This window comes from Vipera berus (genome assembly GCF_964194415.1).
Source record: "Vipera berus genome assembly, chromosome: 8".
Taxonomy (NCBI): domain Eukaryota; kingdom Metazoa; phylum Chordata; class Lepidosauria; order Squamata; family Viperidae; genus Vipera; species Vipera berus.
In genome coordinates this window covers 24,843,001-24,868,113 of record NC_138211.1, presented here as the reverse complement: position 1 = coordinate 24,868,113, position 25,113 = coordinate 24,843,001, and the positions used below count along the sequence as shown (strand labels likewise).

The window sequence follows — 25,113 nt, the reverse complement described above, 5'->3', positions numbered from 1 at the left end:
ACAGGAAACCACCCCAGTGTAAAAAAGGAATTAGAAATCAAAATTAGTCAACCTCAGTCCACATTAAGCATATTCCAAATATCGCTCCTTTGGTTTTGTTTCAGGCCAAGTGTTTCTCTCCAGAATGGATCGATTTTGCAATTAGAAATACCTATTTCAGAGATATACCTTCCTTCTGAGGATGGCTTCCTTCAGCAGCCCCACAACATTTTCTCCTTCACAACCAGAAGCGCTGAATCCCTTGGTCCACTGCAGGAGGATTCCCTGAGAGGAAAGGAGTGCAGAAATCAGCTCCCACCTCAGAATCAACCCGTAACAACTTCTCTGTGCGGCCTCAGGTTAAGTGACCAGCAAAAACCTATCCAGCTTATTTTTAAACATGCAGATGCTCTCAACAGCTACAAGTTTAATAAGCAAACAAAGCAAAGTTATGCGCTTCTAGATCTCCTTCCTTGCTTCCATCAGCTACTTCAACTACCCTCAGGAATCCAAGGTTTGTCTCATGGCCAATTGATCAAGCCATCTTGCAGGGTTAACACTGTACTGAAATACACACCAAACAGCAACCACCATCCCGGGGCCTTCTCAACATGGCTCCTTCCTGGCTGGTTTTAGGAAAGCTATGAAAAAAGGCTTATTCCAACAGCCCTTGGACTGCCCATCGGTTTCTCAGTCCCTCGGGCGGGGGAGGGGGGCAGGTGTCTGAATCAATTAAATGACTAACCTTCCTGGTGGTCTCTTGACCAATTCTAACATTATAGGTACCTTTTGCTTTCATTGCTTTTTAACCCAACTTGATACCTTTGGGCTGCCTGGTGCTGTTTGTCATCGGAGCTGCCCACAAGCTTAGCAGCACACACACACACACACAAACCACATACACACAGAGACAATTTGAAAGCAGCAGGAGAAGGTGTACCTCATCAAGTCTGTTTTGCTGACAAGGGAAAGAGAAGGTAAATCCTAGGGGGAGTGAAGCGCCCTTCATCCCCATGTACTCCAGGAAGTCCGAAATGCAATTAACGATGTGATCGAAGAGCTGCAGGGAGAAACAAGGGGTGGAGCTGCGAACCTGAGTTGCACCTGGCACTGCCAGCCGGAATGCCCCGTCCCCTTGGGAGGAGGAGGGGAGGGGAGCAGGCCTGAGCCAAGAGGACTGAAGGACCTCTGGAAGGGACCCTGCAGTTCCCATCTTCGTATCTAAAACTACAGGACACACCTCCAAATCTGGCTTCCTCCAACACAGCATACCCAAACCTCGAAGGCTGAGGATCCCCTCCTTCCCAGGCCCACTGCCCATGCAGGCTGGCTGGACAGGAGCCAAAGTCCAGCAGGCCAAGAGCCCATTTCACCTGGATCGCCTGAGGTGTTAACAGAGCCTGCCAGCCACTGCTTCCCAACCTTCTGCCAGCCGGAAGGGATGCTGGAATGCTTCTTTTCCTTACGGAAACCCAGTCAGTGCCTCTAGGGCCAGCCCTACCAAAAGGGTCCCATGGTCATCCAAACGTGGCAAGTGGAAGTGGCCTGGATATTCACACTAAAATGCTCCTCTTGTCATTGTAGCTTCCCTAACTTGAGGATGGAGACAGGGTGAAAAAGGCATCCCAGTCACATTTCCAGCTGTGGGTTACTTCCTTTTGCGTGGGATAAAGTTCCTCTCGCCGTAGAATAGAACAGCTGTTATGCAGAAAGGCAGAGCATCATCAGCTCCCCCTGTCCTAAAATATTTCCACCCCTGTATAACCAAATGGCTGTGAAAAAGGTCCGGGCTGTTGCTTCTGGGACAAAGACCTGCAGCCAAAGCCGTCTCCCAGGCATTGTTCTAGAGCAGGGGTGGGCAACCTTGGCTCTTTTATGACTCGTGGACTTCAGCTCCCAGAATTCCTGAGCCAGCACGGCTCAGCTTGGAAACCTCTCCTTTTCCCCTCAGCATGGTTGGCTCAGGAATTCTGGGAGTTGAAGTCCACGAGTCATAAAACAGCCAAGGTTGCCCACCCCTGCTCTAGAACAATGCTTCTCAAACGTGCCAACTTTAAATTGGATGGACTTCAACCCCCAAATTCCCCGGACAGCCTCCACAAGGGAAGGAAGGTTGCATTTTCCAGAAGAAACCCTGCATGGCAGGGGTAAAACAGGACTGGAAGCCTTTTAACAGAATAACGGAATTGGAAAGGACCTTAGAGGTCTTCTAGTCCAACCCCCTGCTCAGGCTGGAAACCCTATACAATTTCAGACAAGTGGCTGTTCAGTCTCTTCTTAAAAACTTCCAGTGTTGGAACGTTCACAGCTTCTGGCAGCAGGTTGTTCCACTGGTTAATTGTTCCCAGTGTCAGGAAATTTCTCTTTAGTTCCAAGTTGCTTCTCTCCATGATTAGTTTCCATTCGTTGCTTCTTGTCCTGCCTTCAGGTGCTTTGGAGAATAGGTTGACCCCCCTCTTCTTTGGGTCAGCCCCTCATATTAGTGCATACCTATCATGCCTCCCCTGGTCCTTTTCACTATAGACATACCCAATTCCTGGAACCCTTCTTTGTATGTTTTAGCCTCTAGGTCTAATCATCTTTGCCACTCTTTTCTGCACTCTTGCCAGATTCTCAACATCTTTTTTATAATATAGTGACCAAAGCTGGATGCAGTATTCCAGGTGTGGTCTTACCAAGGTTTCATAAAGTGGTACTAGCACTTCTTGTGATCTTGATTCTATCTGGTAATGCAGCCTAGGACTGCATTGGCCTTTTCGGCAGCTACAGCACATTGCTGGCTCACATTTAAGTCATTGTCCACTAGGTCTCCAAGACCTCTGACAGCTACTGCTAATGAGCCAGGTTTCACCTACTCTGTACCTGTGCATTTGGCTTTTCTTGCCTAAGCAAAACCTTACTTACTTCACCTCACAACTGAATTTCATCCAATCATGTGACCACAGGGAAAATGTTTTACAACCGTTTGCAACACTCAGGAAGAGCTTCATCGGTCGTAAAGCACCTTCTCTGAGGCCATGATAATTTTGAATATTAGTTAAACAACCAAAGATTAAGAACTATCTGCTTGACTTTCATAATAGCTTTCACCTGGCAGTAGGGCTGCTTCTCCTAGTGCCTGATAGCTGTTCCAGAGGCCCTTAAGCCAAAATGCCAGGGCACCTTTTAGCTGCCAGGGAGGCCTCGCTGAACTTGCTATGACTTCTCCGTCCACTCTTCCAAGGATCACTTACCTCCTCTCCTGTTCCTTGCATAATATCTTCTGAAATTGTGTAGATCTTGTTGTGCATCTCCACGCTGCGCCGCATCCCATTTCGTATGCGCACCAGAAGCACACGGAAGTTGGTGCCCCCCAGGTCCAAGGCCAGGAAGTCTCCTTTTTCTGAAACCAAAAACCAGTTCCTTTTACAAACACCACTGCTTCAACCAGGTATACCAAAACATCAGAACTTCTATGCCTCGTTCTGCAAAGCCCCAGAAGTTACCCCAATGATGGAGGTGGTGGTGGTGGTGGTAAAGGAGGAGGAGACCAATGAAATCCTTAGTTGTTGTTCTTCAGTGATGCCCTCCAGATGCATTGACAGCAGCACATGGCAAAACTCTCAAAGAGGATGGCATGGTGATGTTAGTGGGAACGATACATCTGGAAGGCACCAGTGTGGGGGGGTGGATTTCAAGAAAAAAGCATCTGTGAATGCTCGCAAGAGGGGCCCCACTGGGCAGTCTGTTCCAGATCATATGCAAAAGCATTTAGAGGGCAAGTGAGAAAACCATCTTCCTCCGGTACAAAGGGCCACCAAGCAAGGCAGAGGCAGACGCAGGCTTCAGCAGAGGCCAATGTGGGGGACTGCCCCAGGGGATCCTTGGAGGGAATAAATAAATCTGTTCCAAGGACACAATTCACAAGAAAATTTCCAGCAACAGCAGACATCCAGGAAGCCACGTTGAGAGAGGGAACAGAGGGAACACCCTAGGGCTGCCTTCACACTGGTCCAACTGGGTCACCAGCATTCCAACAGCCCTGCACAGGCATCAGGATGAACTTGGTTTGGGTGGGGTTTTTTGTGATTTACTACATGGGCATCTGGAGATTATGAAATTATGCCCTGCTCCAGCCCACTGGGCCTCTCTAGGCCTCCTTACCTGTCCCATCCGGAGTGGCACACACATAGGAGGGCAACATCTTGACCGCGGCCTTGGCGTGCGTCTCCTGGGCCAGGCCCAACTTCATCTCTTGCTGCATCCTCCTCTTCACCTCCAGCAACTGCTGGTGGCTCAGTCGGAGAGGGCGGAGGATCTCCTGGCGGGCCTCGTGCTGGGCAGCCAGCCGATATGCCACCGCTGTCACCATGGCAGCTCCCTTGCCGCTTCCATCTTCTGACCGGACAAATCGGATTTCGTGGCCAGACAGGAGGCGACGTACCACTTTGTGAAGGCGGCGGGCAAAACTATGTGGGACAAAGATGGAGCAGAAGACTGTTTCAGAACACCCTGCAGAAATCTGTCTTTGCTACCAGCTGGTGCGAAGGGAAAGATTTTGATAGGGTTGTGCCGCTAAGACAGCAGCTGCTCAGAGACACCCTTGACAATCTTGCACACGCATGTTTAAAAGCAGGCGGCCACCTCTCTGCAGCAATGCCCGGAAGGCCCTTTCACTCCACCTGCTTCAGCAAGCGAGCGGGACACACAGCTGAGAGGCTAAGCCCAGCCCAGCAACTCAAAGCCAGTCGCCAAAGGAGGACTGTGGAATTCTGGCCCAGGCCAATTTTTCTCTTCTCCTCCTGGGTCTTCCGGCCCAGTTTGCCCAGTTGACCTAAGTAAAACAGCCTGTCTAACAGGGGGCCGTTAGCTGCCCCCAATCCAGACCAGAGCAACCCTGCAAGCCTCTGCCTTCCAGTCACCCCTCCTCTTCCACAGCACCTTGAAAGGCTCCAGGGTGAGGCTGCCGAGAGGCCCTGGTCACCTTCTCTGTCAGACTGAAAACAGCAGGTCCTGCGGTCCCTAAGCTTACCGGAGATTGTGACATCCACACGGTCTATTTCTGCATGTAATTACATGGGCTGCTCCTACCCGTAACACTCTCCCAACTCAGGCATGGAACTAGTGAGTCCGAAGCAGGCAGGCCCTCCCCAAGGCAGAGAATTTCCCAGGGACCCTGGCATCATCCTGCCTTTGGCAGCAAGGGCAGTGATGGCAAAAGAAACCCACATGGCCAGATACTTTCAGAAGGACCACAAACTGGCAACTTCTTTGTCTACACAACACTTTTCCATCACAAGCATTGCCCAAACAACAGAATCACACCAGGTCGCAAACCATAAGAGAGATCCAGATAGTAAACAATTATGAGGGCCAACAGCAGTGGACTAATACTTTTAAAATGTCTCCACCAACTACCCCTTTTGGAAACTGAATTGCCTTTCTGAATTACTCGTTAATCCTTGCCTGGCGCTCATTCAGCAACGATTCAGAGTTGCGGTGCTGCTGAATGGGGGGACTCGTATGACCCCTCTGCAAAGTTGTGATGGTTGCAGCCTCCCCGGGGTCACACGATCACCATTTGCAATTTTCACTGCCAGCTTCCCACAAGCCAAGTCAGTGGGAAAACCAGCAGCCTCCTCCGGTTTTCTTGCCTGGCCGTGGCACCGGCACACCCACCGGCACTCCGTGCCTACACGCATCCACCCGCTGTGGCCCTCCCCTGCACTTCTTGGCCTACCCCTTCCCCTGTCCTGTTCACTTGAAGCCCTCACTTAATAACCCACGCGGTCCTGAAATTTTGAGAACAACCAGGGCTGCTGGGATGGCCAACACTAAGCAAGGTGCTCAAGTGGCCAAACGGTTAATGATGGAAGTTCCAACTGCCATCCTAACCAGAGGGCTATCTGTAACTTGCCTAACGTGCGAAAAGAAACTTTGGCAGGCAACTAAGGGGTACTCAGTCCAATTAATTAAACCTTTTAAACTTTAAAACTAATTGCACATGTGGTGCCCAAATCCGTCGGTGATTCCCTTTTTTGGAGGGAGGGAGGAGAAAGGAAGGAAGGAATTTGGCTGGCACAAAGTAAAGCGCCCACCTTCCTCTCCCCTTAAGAATGCCTCTGGACCTCAAACGGAGGCCCACTCAGAACCTCTCCTGCCGGGTCTCCAGAGCCACTTACTGAGGGTGCTTTTTGTAGATGCTGCCATCCACCCCGATGGTGGTGCGCAGCCAGTCGACCCCCCGGTTCTCCTTCAGGCGGTGGAGCACAGCGACCAGAGCAGCCCCACAAAGGTTTGCCGAGCGGGTGGAGACAATCTCGCAGACTCGCTGGGTGGCCACACAGTCCTCGTAGGAAGGCTCCAGGCCCAGCTGGTCCAAGATGGTGCGGGCCTTTGAGATGCCTTCTTTCTCCCTGCAAGTTCGGGGAAGGAATGAGGCTAAGTCCTTGCCAGCAGCACACCACCCTTCCCTGGTGCTCTGCCTGCCTCCATCTCTGCCCAAATCCTCTCTGGGGTGGCCAAATCCTGCAGCCCAGCCCCCCCCCTGTCCCCCCAGGGCCTTCTCTCCCTCGTGCCATTTTCAGCACCGCTCGGTTGCCAAGCTAGACAGCCACTTGCCAGGGTGGCTGGAGGATTCCTGCCCTGGGCAGGGACAGGCTAGAAATCTCCAAGGTCCCTGCTAACCCCTGGAAGGGTCATCGGTCTGCACCTCCTTTTCCAAGCAAGCGGGTCCTCGGCACGTCAGGCTCAGAGGGTTCCTAGCAGTTTAGTTATTTGCCCGGTCTCTATTCCAGCCTTCATTTAGGAATTCCAGGAAGGCTTACCCAGCACTCCTTCCTCCTCGTTTTCTCTACAACAACCCTGTAAGGTAGGCTGGCCTGAGGAGCCATTGGCTTAATCCCAAAGGATCTTCAGGGGAAACTAGCTCTTAGCCCATCACCTAAGCTGCTATACCGCATTGTCCCTCTGCATGCCTGCTTTGTCTGAACAGGCCGAGGTCCAAACCTCCCCCTTGTGCTGGACCCGCCCAGCAGAACCTAATCAAAATGCGGGTTTGTGCAGATCACAATTAAAATGCTGCTAGGAGAAAGGTGCAATACAAGAGGAGCAGACAAGCTTCCTATATACATCTATTCTTATCTAGTATCCTATCATTATCACTGAGTGCTGTACGTTCTGATTTGTGATGCTTGTATCTTATGATTAGGATCGTGATTTGTCACTTGTTGCTTGTATGTACACTGAGAGCTTATGCACCGGAGAAAAATTCCTTGGGTGTCCAATCACACTTGGCCAATTGAGGATTCTATTCTATTCTATACAAGAATGTCTTTCTTTCAATGGAGGGTGGCGGACTCCAGAGCCAGAAAGCCTAACGGTCTCAGCATCATTTCATTCGGAGCTTTCTCTGGGTCCTCCAAGGTGCACCTGCGACCAGTCCCGGCTCTTCCCTGTGTAACAAATTCCTGAAAGGCCGAAGTGCTCCCAGCCCTGACCCACCACTCACTTTTCGATGGCAGACACGTATTTGGTCTCAAAGCAGCCCTTCTTCCTCAAGTTGTCAGGGACTCTCCCGTTGAAGAGAAGCTTCTCCTTGGCCATCTTCACCAGGATGAGCCTGACCAGCTCACCCATATACAGCCCACCGATCATCTTCTCAAACCTGCAACATGGGAGAGAAGGAGCAAGATTAGTAGATCAAAGATAGATTTCAGATTATGGATTGCTCAACAAAACATGTCATTTCACACACAGTGGACCCCATTGCACAGGTGTGGAAAATTAATGAGTAAATCATCATCTTGAAGGAAATGCAATGAAAACAATGTGTCATAAAACAAATCTTCCTATGCTATCCTAAAGTGGTCACATTCTGGGAAGACACAGTCATACATGTGATCTCCCACATTCCTCTGAATTACATTTCCACAAGGAAACTGGGAGTTGCAGAATGGAAACGGATCCTCCATGCCCTTCCTTCTGCAAGGAGTCCTTCAGCCTCAGAAGTCCAGTTTGGACCTGGAAAACCCCAAGGCCTGATCTAACTGGCCTCCTCGGACTGGAAGAGCTGCCGACTCAGCAGAGCCCCACGTGAAGTGTTAATACCATTTTACAATGCCTTGATAAGGCCACACTTGGAATACTGCATCCAGTTTTGGCCCCACGAGGTAAAAAAAGATGTTGAGACTCTAGAAAGATGCAGAGAAGAGCAACAAGAATGATCGGGGGACTGGAGGCTAAAATATATAAGGTACGGTTGCTGGAATTGGGTATGTCTAGTTTAATGAAGAGAAGGGCGAGGGGTGACATGATAGCAGTGTTCCAATATCTCAGGGGTTGCCACAAAGAAGAGGGAGCCAACGTATTCTCGAAAGTACCAGAAGGCAGGACAAGAACCAATGGTTGGAAACTGATCAAAGAGAGAAGCAACCTAGAACTAAGGAGAAACTTCCTGACAGTGGGGACAATCAACCAATGGGACAACCTGCCTCCAGAAGTTGGAAGTTTTTAAGAAGAGATTGGACAACTATTAGTCTGAAATGGTCTCCTGCCTGAGTAGGGGATTGGACTAGAAGACCTTCTAGGTCCCTTCCAACTTGATGATGATGACGATGATGAAGACGATGGTATCGCTGAATGCTCTCTGACTCTGGGCAAGACTAGAGCCACTTCTGGCCTCTGGGCCAGGAGCCTGGAGAGAAACTAGCCTTGCCCAGAAGGCAACAGCAAAGCCACCCAGGGGGAGACGTTCCACTTACAGCTGCTTGCCAGGATTCAGGGAGCCCATGTCAATCTCTTGGTCAAACTCTGTCCGGATATCCTTGAGGGATCCATCATCTCCAAAGGCTCCCCACTCTATGTTGATGCACATGCGGCCCTCGTCGCCTTCCACTGTCTCTATATGGCGCATATCCTCCATGTAGCAAGCATTTGACCCAGAGCCTAGGAAGGGGCGGGGAGAGAGAGGCAAGGCAGAAACAGAGAAGGCTCCAGGGCGGAGTGATGGGCTGCAAAGAAGCTCTCATCACCGTGAGCTGCAAAGTCTAAGGGGGAGGGGGAGCAATCTGATGGGGCCAACATTTGTTTCTGCTTCTCGGTTGGCACAGACAATGTCAATGCTTGCCCATCTTATGCCCAAATGACTCCCTTACCAACAATAAGTCCAACTTCACAGTTGTGGTCGTCATAGCCACAGGTCATCATTGTCCCAACAGTGTCATTCACCACAGCTATAACATCAATTTCAAAGTCCTGTAATGCAGAAATTGGGAAAGGAAGCAGTGAGTGAGAGTCCCAGTTGGCTCAACAACTCTACACAATCCAGTTGACACCCAAGGCTCCTCCTCCCAGGCCTTGGAAGCAGGGGCAGCAGAAGGTGGGACAGACCCAGTTTGTTTTGTGCTGGGATTTGATGGTGAAGCAGCCACGAACAAGGAATCCGTGGTACTTGCTGTGGATGGACCCCGCTCTTCCCTCCAAGCAGCAGCTTCCCTCCCTCCTAGCCACTTCCAGGGGCCTTCCCCTGCTTGAAGCACAGGGCAGCTACCGCTGCTATTGCAGAAAAAGCTCCCTGCTCTCCTGCCACCCCACTGCATGCAGTCGATGCCGGTCCCCTTGCAGGCCCCAAGCCACCTCCGCAATCTACATGCAAACGGCACATTTTACGGGTACCTCCCCTCTTTTCCAGGGTTTGGGGCTGTTGGGCACGGCTAGTCTAGTGAAAAGGAGGACCAGGGGCCACAGGATAGCCACTGTTCCAGTATTTGAGGGGTTGCCACAAGGAAGATGGAGTCAACCTATTCTTCAAAGCACCAGAAGGCAGGACAAAAGAAGCAATGGGTGGAAACTAATCAAGGAGAGAAGCAACCTGGAACTAAGGAGAAATTTTCTGACAGTGAGAACAATCAACCAATGGAATGGATTTCCTCCAGAGGTTGTGGGTGCTCCATCACTGGAGTTTTTAAAGAGGGGATTAGACCAACCCTATCTGAAATGGTATAGGGTCTCCTACTTGAGCAGGGGGTTGGACTAGAAGACCTCCAAGGTCCCTTCCAGCTCTGTTTTTCTGTATTTCCTAATTTGCTTCAGGGTCTCAACTCTTTCTTTCTTTTTTTCATATTTACACAGACACAAATGTTGATCTCAGGCAGAAAGAGCAGCTTCAGTAGAGCAGAGAACTTTAGAATTTTACTTGCACCATCTGACCCTATTCTGCAGCCGCAGCTCTCTAGCTGCCCAGCCTGCTGTCTTCCAGTCCACTTTGCTGACCAGGCCAGGCCAGACCAATATTTCCACTGGGCACCACCTGGCCCTCCGGCCTGGACTTGCCCAAGGCAGCGAGGGGGGGCTCCGAGAGCTGGAAGGGTTGGAGTGAATGCATCGTTTCTTCGTGGTGCGTACAGAAACATTTTTTGGTGGGCTGTTGTCACTGCATGAAAGGGTTTCACAAACTTTTTCAAACAATTTTACAGAAAACGTGCAACCACACTGATCGACTATGGGAGTATTCCAGCAGCACCAGTGAGCCTGTGATAGATCCTCAGGGAAATCTAATGCCTCCCTGGAACCTCAAGCTGGGAAAAGATGAGGTTTAATTACCCCTCGCTTCTTTATAGCTTTCCGTAACAGAGAAACCACGTCCTTCCCTTCCACGCCACTGCACTTGAAACCTTTGGTCCACGTATCCAAGAAGCTCTGATGAGAAAAAGGTAAAGCGACAAGAAATTAATCTTAACCTGACTACGTTACGGGGGTTCTGCTCTCCAGGCCCTAGAAGAATTTGCTCTGACAGGATACCCCCATCCGAGAAGTGCGGACTTCAATTCCCAGAACTCCTCAACCTGTGCAGGTACCATCGAGAAATCTACACCGGGGATCCTGGGAGCTGAAGTCCACGTATCTGGAGGAGGAGCTGTTATTTAAACCATGGTTTAAACCGTGACTGAATGTTTCTGGTGGACATTCAGGAGTCTTTATTAAATATTTCCTTTTATTTTTATTCTGCACATTCATTCTGTTGAATGTCACTCAGACTCTGCAGATTGGGCAGAATTTAAAAAAAAAGTGAGAAAAAGAATTGTTCCCACTTTTAAATGGTCCTGAGTCTGGCATCTCCTTCCTCCATCCCTCCTCCTGCACCCCTTTCTGCCGTTGTCCATCGCAAAGCCTGGCATCTCCAAGGGGGTGAATGCCAAGCAGCGACTTTCCTCCCTTTCCTAGGCAGGCTCCACACTCCAAATGCCCCCGGGGGGGCGCTTGGGAAGGGGCCGTTTCCAGCACTCCTCCATTACGCGCTTTCAGCTTTGCGCTCCACCTGTTGGGTCTACAGCACCCCGAGGGAACAGCTGTCTGGTCAGCCTGGCATATTGCACCACCCCGACAGATCCCTGGCACAACCCATTGCCCGGTGGTGGAAGGGGAGACTGATCAGGGAGCTCCAGTGAGGGGCCATGCCCACCTCAGTCCCCACCAACCATAAGGATCCCCTCCCAATCTCACCCATTTCTGCCCTCCCCCCACTTTGCCTCTGATGTGAGAGGCGCTCCAGCATAATGGATTTTACTCACCTGGCCGATGCTCTGAATGTCAGCTTAAAGGGGGAAGCACCACTTTCATGCCAGGACCGCTAAGGATGGATTAGGCCTCTTCCATTCACAGGCCGGGCACGAGAGGACACGAACCTCAGGAGGGCCCGGCAGGAAAAGATGCTGGCAGGGTTGGAGGCATGTGGGGAAAGGTTTGACTCAGTGTCCCAGGAGCAGAAATCTTGCTTACCTCGTCCAGTTTGGTCTGGTGGCAGGGAAAGGAGAAGGTAAAGCCTAATGGCAGCTTCCTGTTCTTTATCTGCAGCTGCTCCATGAAGTTAGCCAAACAGTCAGCAATGTAATCAAAGAGCTGAAGAAGCAGAAACAGATCTTTAGGAAATCCAATCACCAAATAGTTCTGGTTTGTCTAGATGTGCCAAAGCCTTTACTCAAATCCATGTACAGCTAAGGCATCACAACTACATCAAAATCAAAATGCAAGCAACATTTATGTGCTATCTCCAACATCAGAGACTTGAACTGTATCCCCCCAAAATCTAGAGCTAAAAGAATATTTGTAGCTCAGGGTTGGAATAAGGGTTGGAATAAGGGGTCCTTGGTGCTCTCTAAGCTGGTTGTTTTCTTGCACACATTTCATTACCAAACTAGGTGACATCATGAGTACTAGAAGGGAGTAGGGCTTGCTCTAACCGACTCCCATCTAGTACTGATGTAAAGGTAAAGGTTCCCCCGCACGTGCGTGCTAGTCGTTTCCGACTCTAGGGGCTCATCTCTAGGGGCTCATCTCTGTTTCAAAGCCGAAGAGCCAGCGCTCGTCCGAGGACGTCTCCGTGGTCATGTGGCCGGCATGACTAGACGCCAAAGGCGCACAGAACGCTGTTACCTTCCCACCGTAGTGGTCCCTATTTTTCTACTTGCGTTTTTTCGTGCTTTCGAACTGCTAGGTTGGCAGAAGCTGGGATGAGTAACAGGCGCTCACTCTGCTACGCGGCACTCGGGACTTGACCCGCCAAACTGCCGACCTTCTGATCGACAAGCTCAGCGTCCTAGCCCACTGAGCCACCGCGTCCCTTTGAGTACTGATGAGGTTACACAATTTGGTAATGAAACAGTTTTAAGGCCAATCTTGGATTCACCCCAATCCGGTTACCTCATTTGCAACCAAAGGAAACACACCAGCCTTCTTCTCCATTAGACGTTCAAAGTTCACATTTGCAATCAGGCTTTCTTGGGTCTTGATTTAGAAATCGTTCCACTGAATATTACTGGGGTTTCGATTTTGATCTGTACTGCTCTGTAAGTGTCACTGTACTGTTTATATTTTTTTATGGTGTGGCCTTCAATATTGTGTAAATAGCTACATTCTACAACATAGGTAAAATAAATAAGTAAAAGTGGAACTACATGTTTCATAGTAGGACTCTACTCTGCATATCCATGTCTTAGAGCCCTTTTGAGATGGGGAACTTTACAGACACTCAAAAGCAACAAGAACCACTTTTTGCCACTCAGAGTGGCCAAAAAAACAAGCAAGACACCCACTTTGGGAGCACTTGGGAGAGCCCACGTAAAGAGCATATTCGTTTAATTTTCCATAGAACCCAGAGGTTCTCTGCCCCAGTAGCTGGAGTAGGAGGTAGAGGGAGGTAGTTGAAATCAGAGAGAGAGAAACTACGGGACTCACCTGTGTCCCACAGCCTCTCTTCAGTTCTTCCGGAATATCATAGATCTGATTTTCCATCTCAACCTTCTTGGTGCCGTTATCTGCAACTTTGACTCTTAGCACTCGGAAATTTGCACCACCAATTTCCAATGCCAAGAACTCACCTTCCTCTGTTCGAAGTTGAGGGGGGTGGGGTGGGGTGGGGAGAGAAGAAAAAGAGAGAGATGGAGGCCATTTCATTCATATATGCATGCGGGATTCAAAAAACAAAACAACTACAGTATGAGCTCTTCAAAGATACACACGGCTGATAATCCTCAGGGAAAGCTGTAACTAAGCACCTCATCCTGCAGCCCCCCACCCTGAAGAGGAGACTTTGGCTAGAGGGACATCCAGGATGCCCAGCTAGGGGCACCCAGGCACACTGACCACAGAGATGCAGGACCTTGCACAGGGGAGATGCCCAGGGCATCACTCTGGGTGCTTCTACCAAGCTTAATTACCACTGATCAACACATCCTTTCTGGCATGTGGCCAAGCATGGCCCTCAACAGAAAAAATAATAATATACCTCACCTAGGTATATAAAAGTACACCTCCTCCCATATTCTTAAAAGTGGTTTGAAAAAGGGTACCTTGTAAGCAAACAGGTTATTTCTAAAACTCATGCAACATAGCATACTTAGATTTCAGTAAGGCATTTGATAAAGTAGACCACAACCTATCCCTTGGCAAGCTAGAAAAAGGTGGAATAGACAACATCACCACCAGATGGATCTGTAGCTGGCTAACAAACCATACTCAAGGAGTAGTCCTCAATGGCACTACATCCACATGGAGAGAAATAAGCTGTGGGGTACCACAAGGCTCCGTCTTAGGTCCAATACTCTTCAATATCTTCATCAATGACTTAGATTAGGGAATAGAAGGGGAACTCATCAAATTTGCAGATGACACCAAACCGGCGGGAGTAGCCAACACCTCAGAAGACAAACCCAGAATCCAAAAAGATCTTGACAAACTTGAACAATGGGCCCTATCCAACAAAATGAGTTTCAATGTGGAGAAAAGCAAAGTTTTACATTTAGGCAGGAAAAAAAATCAAAGATATAAGTACAGATTGGGCGAGACCTGGCTCAAAAACAGTAACTGTGAGAGGGACTTTGTAGTCCTAGTGGACGATCACTTGATCATGAGCCAGCAGTGAGCAGCAGTAGCCAAAAAAGCTAATACAATCCTGGGTTGAATGAACAGAGGCACAGAATCAAGATCACGTGAGGTATTATTACTCCTTTATAAAAGCCTAGTGAGACCACACCTGGAATATTGCAGCCAATTCTGGTCACCACATCACAAAAAAGATGTTGGGACCTTGGAAAAAGTTCAGAGAAGAACAACTAAGATGATCAAAGGCCTGGAGACTAAAACATATGAAGAACGGCTGCGGGATTTGGGTTTGGCTTGTCTAAAGAAAAGAGAAACAGGGGCGACGTGATAGCAGTATTCTAGTATCTGAGGGGCTGCCACAAAGAAGAGGGCATTAAACTATTCTCCAAAGCACCTGAGGGCAGGACAAGAAACAATGGTTGGAAACTGACCAAAGAGAGAAGCAACCTGGAACTAAGGAGAAACTTCCTGACAGTGAGGACAATTAACCAGTGGAACAGCTTGCCTCCAGAAATCGTGGGCGCTCCATTAGTGGAGGTTTTTAAGAAGAGACTGGACAGTTGCTTGTATGATATGGTCTCCTGCTTGAGCAAGGGGCTGGACTAGAAGACCTCCAAGGTCCCTTTCAGCTCTGTTCTGTTCTATTCTATTCTATTCCTGAAAGAATTTTCTCTTGGGAAAATGATTTCGATTTTGGTTAAAAAAAATAAGATTTAAAAAATTGGACACTAGAGGGAACTAAAATTTACAAATAAAGAAGAACACAAATACAGAAAGAATCAAAATGTTCTACATTGAACGTATTGAATAGAATAGAGTTGGGAGGGGTCTTGGAGGTCTTCTAATGAACTCACAAATTAATATCTGTGTCTGAAAGATGCTATGGAAAAAGATCATGTTTTAGCTAGCAACTTATAACTTAGAATCATAGGGTTGGAAGAAACCTTGAAAGTCTTCTAGTCCAACCCCCTGCTTGGACAATCTTCTCTTGAAAGCCCCCAGGGATGGAGCACCCACAGCTTCTGGAGGCAACTTCTGTTCCACTCAATATCAAGAAATTTCTCCTCAGTTCCAGGTTGGATCTCTGCTTAATGAGCTTCTTGTCCTTTGGAGAATAAGTCGACCCCCTGCCCTCTGGGACAGCCACTCAGTTACTGGAGGACGGCTATCAACCTGAGGGGACGAATTGAAGCAGTCCATGTCCAGGATGTGAGGGGTCTGCAGATATTTTCACAGCCCTCTTTCTGACCCCTGCAGCATGCAGGTCCTCGATGGAAGGCAGGGCGGTAGCAATTGTCTTTTTGCAGTTCTAACTATCCGTTGAAGTCTGTGTCTGTCTTGCTTGGTCGCTGTGCCAAACCAGACAGTTATAGAGGAGCAAATGACAGGCCCAGTAATTCCTCTGTCCAACTGTCTCAGCAGCTCCTTGGGCAGTCTGAGCTCTCTGAGTTGGCAACATTCTTTGTTGTGCTTTTTTGGTGATGTTTTTGATGTTAGGTGTGTTAGATAGGTTTGTTGTTATAGAAATGGCTAGTTTATATTACTATGTAAAAGTAAAAAGCTGAGATATTCTACTGCACCAAAGGGACCTGGAAGTCAGTGCCTTTTCTTTCTTTCTTTCTTTCCTTTGCCTTCCCTTCTCCCTCCCATGTTTTCCCACTATTTTCTTTTTTTCTTTTTGTATTTTATATTATAAAGTAATTTAAAAAAGGAACAGGTCTTCTGAAAGGACAACCAGCTGGAAGGCATCTCTGCCTGATGGAGGAGGAGGAGCAGGAGCAGGAGCAGGAGCAGCTCCTTGGAACTGATTGCTCCCAAAATGTAATCAGGTGACATTAGGAACATTCAGGCAGTCAGCCAAAGTCAGGGAGCTGGGAGTCTTGATGGCTACAAACTAATGGAGGAAGGTAGAGGGAACCTGTTGGTTGCTTTCCTACCAGGCATTTTAGAAGGATTCCGTCCATTCCAGAAGATGATGGAGGAAGAGGAGGAGGAGGAGGAGGAGGAGGAGGATTGGGGACTAGGAATGAAGTCACAAAATCTCAGAATGTAAGAGTTGGAAGGGCCCATCAAGATAATCGAGCTAAAGCCTTGCCCAGGCGGGAGGCTATTCCTGATAGATGGCCATCCACCCTCGGCTTAAACACCCCCAGACCAGGAGGCTCCAGCTCCTTCTGAGATAGTCTGTTTCATGGGGGAGAATTTCTCCCTGTGAAGATTTCTGGCTGAAATTGCTTTGCAGTTGCATCCTGCTGTTGACTCCTGTCTAGCCTCTGTCATTCAGACCTTTGTTGCAGGTTCCGCTGCAGAAAGTAGTCTTCCTACTCCTACATTCCTTCTATTTTTCCTACCAAATGAAGGCATTGGGCATCCCACCTTCTTTCCGTCAGTTTGATTATCACATCTATGCCGTTGGTGAGCCTGTTGGACCACGCAGGGCCTAGAAAAGAGCTCAAAAAACAGCAACTGTGAGAGGGACCTTGGAGTCCTAGTGGACGATCACTTAACTATGAGCCAGCAGCGTGCAGCAGCAGCCAAAAAAGCTAATACAATCCTGGATTGTATAAACAGAGGCAAGGAATCCAGACCACACGAAGTATTAGTACCACTTTATAATATGCTAGTAAGACCACACCTGGAATACTGCAACTAATTTTGGTCATCATATCATAAAAAAGATGTTGTGAGTTTGGAAAAAATTCAGAGAAGAGCAACTAAAATGATCAAAGGCCTGGAGACTAAAACATACGAAGAAGGGCTGTGGGACTTGCGTTTGGCTAGTCAAAAGAAAAGAAGAAATAGGGGAGGTATGATAGAAGTATTCCAGTATTTGAGGGGCTGCCACAAAGAAGAGGGGGTCAAACTATTCTCCAAAGATCAGAGGGCAGGGCAAGAAACAATGGTTGGAAATTGATCAAGGAGAGAAGCAACCTGGAATTAAGGAGAAACTTCCTGACAGTTAGAACAATTAACCAGTGGAACAGAAGTTGCCTTCAGAAATCGTGGGTGCTCCCATCACTGCAGATTTTTAAGAAGAGACTAGACAGTCACCTGTGTGAGACGGTATAGGTTCTCCTGCTTGAGCAGGGGGCTGGACTAGAAAACCTCCAAGGTCCCTTCCAGTGCTATTCTATTCTATTCTATTCATGTTGTAATGGGAAAAACAAAAACACATGGCCAATAAACCATACAGAGTCAAGTCTCCCAGGTGGCTTTCAAACGGGTGAAAACTACTCCAGAAATATACTACACCATAAGTTACAGAATTTAGAAAAGTCGATCTTCATCTTTAGAGGCCCATTTCTATAGGAAAGATCCCAAAGCTTAAGAAATATTCTTTAACGATTTGAAGTAGTCAAATCCCTGCTTGGCAGTTAACATGCTCTAAAAAACATTTGATATCAGGAAGAATTGAACTTCTACATTCAAGAGAGCTGTCAGGACCCACCCCAATCCACGTCTTAGGAAAGAAGAACTCTTGAAGACAGAATTGTCCTAAAAGGAACTTTTACTAAAACATGATTGTCAGTGGAAAATCTAGACAGGATCTGAAAACTGTGTTACAGATTGATACTTTTAAAGTGTCCCCGAGTGAAACCCCCTCCCCTCAGTCCATTTGGTCAGTCCCGGATCAATTAAGGTTCAGGTGTCAAACCTTCCAAGGGAAGAGGGATCTTCCATGCCTTTACAACATTTCCTTCCTCCCTTTCAGATTCTAATCGGAGATACAAACCAGATCTCTCCCCCTCCCTTTCTTTGTTCTTCTCAGTTCAAAGGTTCTTCCCCTGGTCTAATGACCGCCTCCAGGCAGGCTGAATAAACACCCTTGCATCAAATGGATAGGGATGGCCAATTAACATCTTCTCTTCTCCTCCTTGGGAATGGCAGAAGCCAGTGAGGGTGTAAGATTTTAGAACATCTCAATACATATAGAGATTTATGAATGGGATATAAATGGATTCTGACAAGAGTTCTGGAGCCTGAAGCTGACTGCTTTTTATTGGGGGGACGAAGACAACACTTTACCTGTTCCATCAGGAATAGACCTCACAAAGGTTGGCAGCATTTTCACAGAAGCTGTAGGGTTGGTGTCCGCCCTCAGGCCCTTCTCCATTTCCTTCCGGAACCGTTCTGAGATGTCACGGAGGGAGTCATCTGAAAGCCGTAGGTTATAAAGGTACTTGTCAACCTGGCAATAGGAGAAGAATGGGTAAGGCAAAGGAAAATGGTGAACTACAAGAGCCACCCCAACCCAACAGCATCTTGGAATCCCAGTCCTCACTGTGTGCAGGGGAAGGGTGAACTGAGAAGTTTAATCCTGAGCAGACCAACGAGATGCCCATTGCACCAAGGTGGGAAAAGTGGAATTTTAAGATATGCAAATATTGGAAGAAAGGTGGTGGGCAGTACATGGCCCATCGCCAGGAAGGAGCATTTCTCAAAAGCAAAACATGGCAGGTGCATCTTCACTTTCTTATAAAAAGAATTGGGTACGTCAGAAACATGACAGAGAGGCACGGACAGGTGTAACAGACTATATTGCCACACTTTAGATTTAGCTACAATTCCTCTTGTGGTTTTTAAGTTTCCTATTGTGCATTCCTCCTTTCTGTGCTTTGCATAGTCTTGCTTGTTCCCCCAAAAGAATAACCGGGTGGGATCTGTGCATGTGAATGAAGCACACTTAAGAAGTGAAGATGCCCAGTCAAGCAAGACGCAATCCGTCACACAAATGGCTTTTGCCTTTGCTTTCAGCTATGAGGCTCCTTACTGGTGGTGCTGAAGGACTGACTGGGCCCAACCCTGCCTGGATTCCAAGCTGAAGTGAGGTCAGCCAGCTGACGTCACCCCTTTGAAGCTGCCAGTTGTTCCCTGGCCATGATTACACTGCAGCATCCTTTAAAGCCAAGAGCCTTGTTGGCACAGAAAAGGTTCTGTCTTCCAATTATCTGAACATTTTAAAATATATTATTGTCATGGCACATGACGAACTGAACCAGATTTGACTGAGGATCAATAAAAACTCAGGTGACCAGAAGAATATAACTCGCAATTAGGACAATAAAAAGACAAGTGATTTGCTTGCTAACTGCACGTTTTGTCATCTCCAGACAGGAGTAGGAAAATTCTGGCTCAAAACCCTGCAGAGCTGTGATCAGCTGGGCTAGAGAGCAGCCATTGGCCAGCTGGGACGGAGCAGGTCAGGGAAGGCAGCTTCTGCTTCCTACCGCTTTGTCTACCTGGAGACCCCACCTCTCACCCGCTCCCTCAACCTAACCAAGATTCAGGAGTGATAGATGGCATCTACCTTTGGGAACGTTCAGAAGAAACACGGAACAGTGATCGGAGTCTATTTCATACAGAACTAGAAAGGCTTACAAAATAAAACCCATGGAAATTATAGAATTTAGCAGCTTTAAAAAAAAGTCCAGAAGAAATTGAGATAAAACTGTGTTGACAGGCCCAAAGCTGTGACAGAAGGGAATTATTAAATAATAAGGCCCATCCTGAACAACCAGGGCTGCCTTCTCCATCTGTGATCAACTGGCAGCAGATCAGCTTTGCCCAGCTGATCCTGCTGGTTGGAGAGAAGGTCCAGGAAGGCTGCTTTCAAAGACTAGCCAGCAACCACCCAATGGAGCTTCTCCAAAGGCCAGGACGGGGCAGGCAGGAGTCCTATAGGCCAGCATTTTGTCTGTCGCAGCCCAGATTGCCTCATTAAAGTCCTCAATTACAAAGCAGGAGGACTGCCAGAGAACATCATTTGAGAACTGCTCACTTAATTACTCGGCTTTTACAAAATTAAAATGCAATTGAGAAGAAGAGCAGATATCAGAAGGGAGCTGGCCAGCCAGGCACCCTTGACTTAGTGATTCCCCCCTCACTGCAGACCCTTCATCTCCTGGTGGGGAAACCGCTTCTGTGGTCAGAGATTGCTGCCAGTTCCAGAATTAAGTTTATTAATCACCTGGCAAACTGCTTCCTAAATTTTATGCCACTCCATGCTACACAAGCAGGATTTCAGAAATGATACAGTACGGCCCCACTTATGCTTCTCGGAATCTTACAGCAACAGGCTGCAAGAGGAACCAGGGATAAAAGTTTGTTACAGTGCATTTTCTTTTCCAGTTACAAAAACAATGCTTAGAAAGGCTGCATTGGAAAGAATCTGGAAGCAAAACAGAACACACACCAGTTGCACACAGCTGCCATTCCTGTCCACCAAGAGAGATTTTTGATTAATGTGACATCTTTTCCGCCCAGCTACCAGTAACCAGGATGTACAGGTGCGCCACCCTGGCTCTGGCTGCTCTGTAAACAGAGGCCGGCTGAGAAACTGCAGAGGAGGAGCTAGGAGGTCCGGCCCCCTCCTCCCTTCAGGGATCTGTAGCCACCTGGTCTTCCCACGCCTTCCTTAGCTCCCAAGGAGACGTTTTCAAGAGATCCTTCCCTTGCGGCTTTCTTTCCTTATTCAGCCTCCCGCCTTTGTCCTGGGCATGGATTTCTCCTTCTACAGAAATTGGATGAAGTGATCTCCCCAATTTCTGGATTTTAAAGAATTCCAGACTGCATTTCTGACAATTCTACTATAATTTAAACTTAATAATTTAACTTAACCATGTTGCTCGATGGCACTTTTGTGTCTCTTCAGTTGTCCAAGTAAAGCAATTGTCTAGATAGATTTGAGTTATGCTTCAAGTCTCAAATTTAGTTTGCCCTCCCTTTTTCTAGCCAGTGTGCAACCTCTTTGCTTCCTCCTGCCTTGCAGCTCCACCGCATCTGTCTCTGCAGTGGAACAGGAAGTCCCCAGAGCTTTTACATTCTTTCCTTTCAACCAACAGAGTCCGAACCTCATTTGCTTTCACAACTATGTGGCCAGCGGGGACAAAGAGGGGAGGGTGTGTCGGAATCCACATTTCTTTTGAAAGGGAGTGAGGCTGCCAGACAGCTTAATCTTTTTCCACCTGTCAGCCCACTGCCTAGTTTAAGCAGCAGCCCGCCCCGGCCCAGCCCAGCTCACGTTGACATCGACTGGCCCTGATGGCCCAGGAAACCGGGCTCTCATGACAGGCACAGGACACATGAGGGAGAATCGATATCCTGTCCTTGCCCTGGAACTACAGAGCTATTTAAAACATTTCTAGGCCAACCTTTTTTTTTGGGGGGGGGACTTTCCATTACCACATACAGTAGTCTTGACTCCCAGCAAGTGCCTGGCAAAGCCCCCCTTTCTCTTGGCAGCATCTTCAGAAGTGGTCAGCCCTGGTGTCCATCTTCCTCCTGGGCCTGGGAGGCGGACTGTCCAAGATCACCCAGCCAGCTTTGTGCCTAAGGCAGGACTAGAACTCAGGGTCTCAGAGCTCTGGTATTATTCCCTTTTATCCGAAAAGTCAACCTGAGGATCAGCTCCTTCCTTGTCTGCCTCCAGGGACCCTAGACCACAATGAGAGGCATCAGCCCACCGGCTTCCACCAGCCCCAGGAGCTTTGCTTGGGGCCATCCACACGTCCTCCCCTCTTCTTCCACACCTGCCCACTGCCACCAAGGGGCAGAGCCAACCCTTCCACAGAGAGGCTCCAGACCAAGCCCTCCGTTTCCAGACAGCCCCAACCAAGGCCAACCACAGCAGAGCCAGCAACACACCCTGCTAAGCCACAGAGTGACTGGGTGGTCTTTGACACAGAGGGATGTGTGAACGAGGCTTACAAGGACTTGTTCAAGAAACCAAAGTTGGAAAAACCTAGCTTACTCTCATGCGCATGTCAGACCAGTATTTGGCAGCTCCTGCGCACTCTATTTCCCGACCTCATGTAAAAATAAATTAGTTCTCATAATTCTGACCCCATTCCCATGAGGCTGCCTGCCTGCAGTTCTCAATCAGGGACAGTTTGGGCAAGTAATCTACTTGGTGGGTGAATCTGTTCCTGAGGCAGCCACCAAGGTTTCCTGGATTGCTCTCCTTCAAGCCTCCTTGAGGAGATTCGTTCCCAGAACTGCTCTGATCTTGTCAGAGCCACGTTTGGCACTAAAACCAGAGGTCAACCACCCTCCACCCCACAACAGGGCAACCATTTACTAAGCCAGGGCCTACCACAATGTGCTAAGGCAGGACAAGAAACAGCTGAAAGCTGAATGCCTCCACGCCACGCACGTCACATCTCCCCAGAGGGAGCTCCTTTGCTTGTGACGTCAAAAGATTAACTTTACTTCTTGGCAGATTTCTTGCTCAGCACCCAGTGAGTCAGTTTCCTGCTTAGCTGGTTCTTCCTTAGCTCATCTCCACCCTCAGTCTACACTACCACATAGCCTGTGCACTAAGCTGCTGGATGGGACACACACTTAGAAAGCAATTACTAATTTAAGGCGCTTCGGTCCAAGCTGTCCAGAGACTCCAGGGTACGGGTAAGAAGGGCAAATGATGGAGAACATCGAACAAAAGCTCTCTCCTAGCCTGACAACCTTTCAAACCAGACTTTCAGAAGGACCACAATCCCCCACCTTCCTTGCCAGCACAAGAATTCTCCTCTGGCGTTTTTGCCCCCATCAGGGCAATCACACCAAGAGACCCAGATGGTAAACAATAACAAATGCCAATAGCAGTTAGTTGGTTTCTCTACCAAGAAAACAACAGACACAATTTGGATGCAGAAGATGAGAAGGTGCACCAGCCAAAGTTCACTTGGAGGCTATTTGGGTTAATGTGTGGTGACCGGGGACATCAGCGCTCACTTCTGGGCTCTTGCCAAAGCGGCAGGTGGCCTTGATGTCAGCCCTTCAAGTTAGTCCGTGCAGGAAGCCAAAACCATAGTACTTCTGCATCCAAATTGCATCTATTTGTTGTGTTCAGCTGACATGTTTTTACAGAGCAGAAATATGTTAAGTCTCATTTTGGCGTTAATTCCTTATTCCTAGGACTGCAGCATACAAATTACATCTTATAATAATGCCTCGGTTATAGCAAGTCTAATTTATAATCAACAAGAGTTAAGAACTGTAACAGTGCAATACACACCGAAAGGTAAAACAGGCACATTTTGGATTCTAATCCAAGGGCAGTGGGGAAAATCAACCGATGGGGGAAGAGAGGCACAATGAAAGAAAGTCTTCCCCTTCCCTCCACCCCCTGGATTTTGGGAAATTGGTGTTTCCTTCCAGCCACTCTAAACTTTTTGATTCCCAGCAGATTGCTTCAGAGCTGCAGATGTTGGCCAACTTCCGAATCAGTGGAAGATCCTTCAGAATCTGAGGTTTGATTTCCAAACTGAGCCCAAATACAAGTTGCACAACCTAACAAAGCGAAGGATACTAAAATTCTGAAGCAACACTTCCAAGGAAAATTAGAATTTTATTTTCTCAAATATGGTATTTTCTGAAGCCTGATTTACAAGAATAACTAGTAGATATTTTCTCCCACTTTGCTACAGATTACACAATCTGGCAGTTACAATTTACATGTTTGAAGTGTTATGGCCTTGAGGGCCATGCCTTTTTCAAAAGGCAGAATGCCCCCAGCCCTTCTAAGGAGCAGCCCCCCTCCGGCCTCCCTGCCCTTCAAAGACTCCGCCAGAGATGAGCTGCCTTCCTACCCTGACTCAGGGTAGCCCAATCACGCAGGGCCCTGCCTGTGGAAAAAGAGACGGGCCCTCCTTCGTCTGGGGCCCAGACCCCAAGGGGCAAAGGAGCTTCAGGACACAAAGGGCAAAGGGGTTTCTCCCCCTGGCCAAGAGCAGCTTGGCACAGCTTCTTTTGGAGGCCTCTGACAGAGGGTCTGTGTGCATCCCCAAATCACCCCTTTCTCTTCGCGGCTGGGGATCCTTCAACTTCTGGTTCCAGCAAAGGATTGGTTGGGGCAGTGGAGAGAGGTGGCTTGTTCTTTCTTTGCAGTGTGTGTGTGCGTGTGTTTGTGTGTGTGTGTGTGTACGTGCACCTATGTGTAAGGGGGCGGAGACAAGAAATAGCAAAAGGGAGTGCCAGCCCTGCCCCCACCCACCCCTTGATTCCTCCCTGCTCTTCCTCCCCAGAATACCCCCCCAATAATTTTGTCTTGTTGAAAAACAAAATTACCCAAGCAAAGCTGCTAATCTTAGGAGTGCTAGATTTTAAGCCATGACCTTTCCCTGCCTAGACAAGCATGACAAAACCTTTGCTGATCCTCTCAGCCCTACCAGCGAGAACCAGTTAAGAAGGTCCCTGTTCTGGGCTGGGTCCTTCTCACAGCCAGTCTGCCAAGTGCCATCTCACCAGCAAGGGAGGAGAGCCAGCCAGCCTGCCAGCTCAGATTCTCCTTCTCCTTCACCCCACCCCCAGCCCGGGCACCTCCATGCTCCAAGGCACGTTTTGCGGGAAGGAGGCAGGCACTGAAAGGTTGATGTTCCTCAAGAGGTGCCTCAATAGCAAGAGCTCTTACCGCTTCGTGGTGCTTGACAGCCCTCTCTAAGCGCTTCACAGAGTCAGCCTCTTGCCCCCAACCCTCTGGGTCCTCATAACAGGCCTTTTGATGCAGAACCAGCTAGGAAGGGCGAAGTCCCAGCCCAAAGCGCTTGGACATGGCCAGGAGGCAAAGTGTGTGCTGACACAGAAAAGACCAAATACAGGCAGGGCCACTATTGCTATCCCTGCACGTCTACCAGAGCAGCAGCCACCAATTATTATTATTTGACCAGGGACCGGTTTCCGGGAAAACAGTCTTTCCACAGACTGGCGGCGGTGGGCAGGGAATGGTTTCGCACACTGCCTTGATCCTGGGTATGCGCAGAAGGTTTGCTTGCTTGCGCA

At 48.5% G+C, this 25,113-nt stretch overlaps 1 protein-coding gene across 2 annotated transcripts in view; it reads right to left on the bottom strand.

Moving 5' to 3' along the window:
- The window catches only part of LOC308671572 (hexokinase-2-like), a 44,970-nt gene that overhangs the window by 5,663 nt on the left and 14,194 nt on the right, over nucleotides 1-25,113 (bottom strand). For both annotated transcript variants that reach the window (XM_081333844.1, XM_081333843.1), the window contains exons 2-13: nucleotides 18,364-18,526; nucleotides 13,192-13,340; nucleotides 11,737-11,856; nucleotides 10,561-10,656; nucleotides 9,114-9,213; nucleotides 8,721-8,904; nucleotides 7,469-7,624; nucleotides 6,141-6,374; nucleotides 4,123-4,427; nucleotides 3,213-3,361; nucleotides 920-1,039; nucleotides 169-264 (exon numbers count right to left, since the gene is read on the bottom strand). In XM_081333844.1, coding sequence (XP_081189970.1) covers nucleotides 169-264; nucleotides 920-1,039; nucleotides 3,213-3,361; nucleotides 4,123-4,427; nucleotides 6,141-6,374; nucleotides 7,469-7,624; nucleotides 8,721-8,904; nucleotides 9,114-9,213; nucleotides 10,561-10,656; nucleotides 11,737-11,856; nucleotides 13,192-13,340; nucleotides 18,364-18,526 — 1,872 coding nt within the window. The remainder of the gene's footprint in view (nucleotides 1-168; nucleotides 265-919; nucleotides 1,040-3,212; nucleotides 3,362-4,122; nucleotides 4,428-6,140; nucleotides 6,375-7,468; nucleotides 7,625-8,720; nucleotides 8,905-9,113; nucleotides 9,214-10,560; nucleotides 10,657-11,736; nucleotides 11,857-13,191; nucleotides 13,341-18,363; nucleotides 18,527-25,113) is intronic.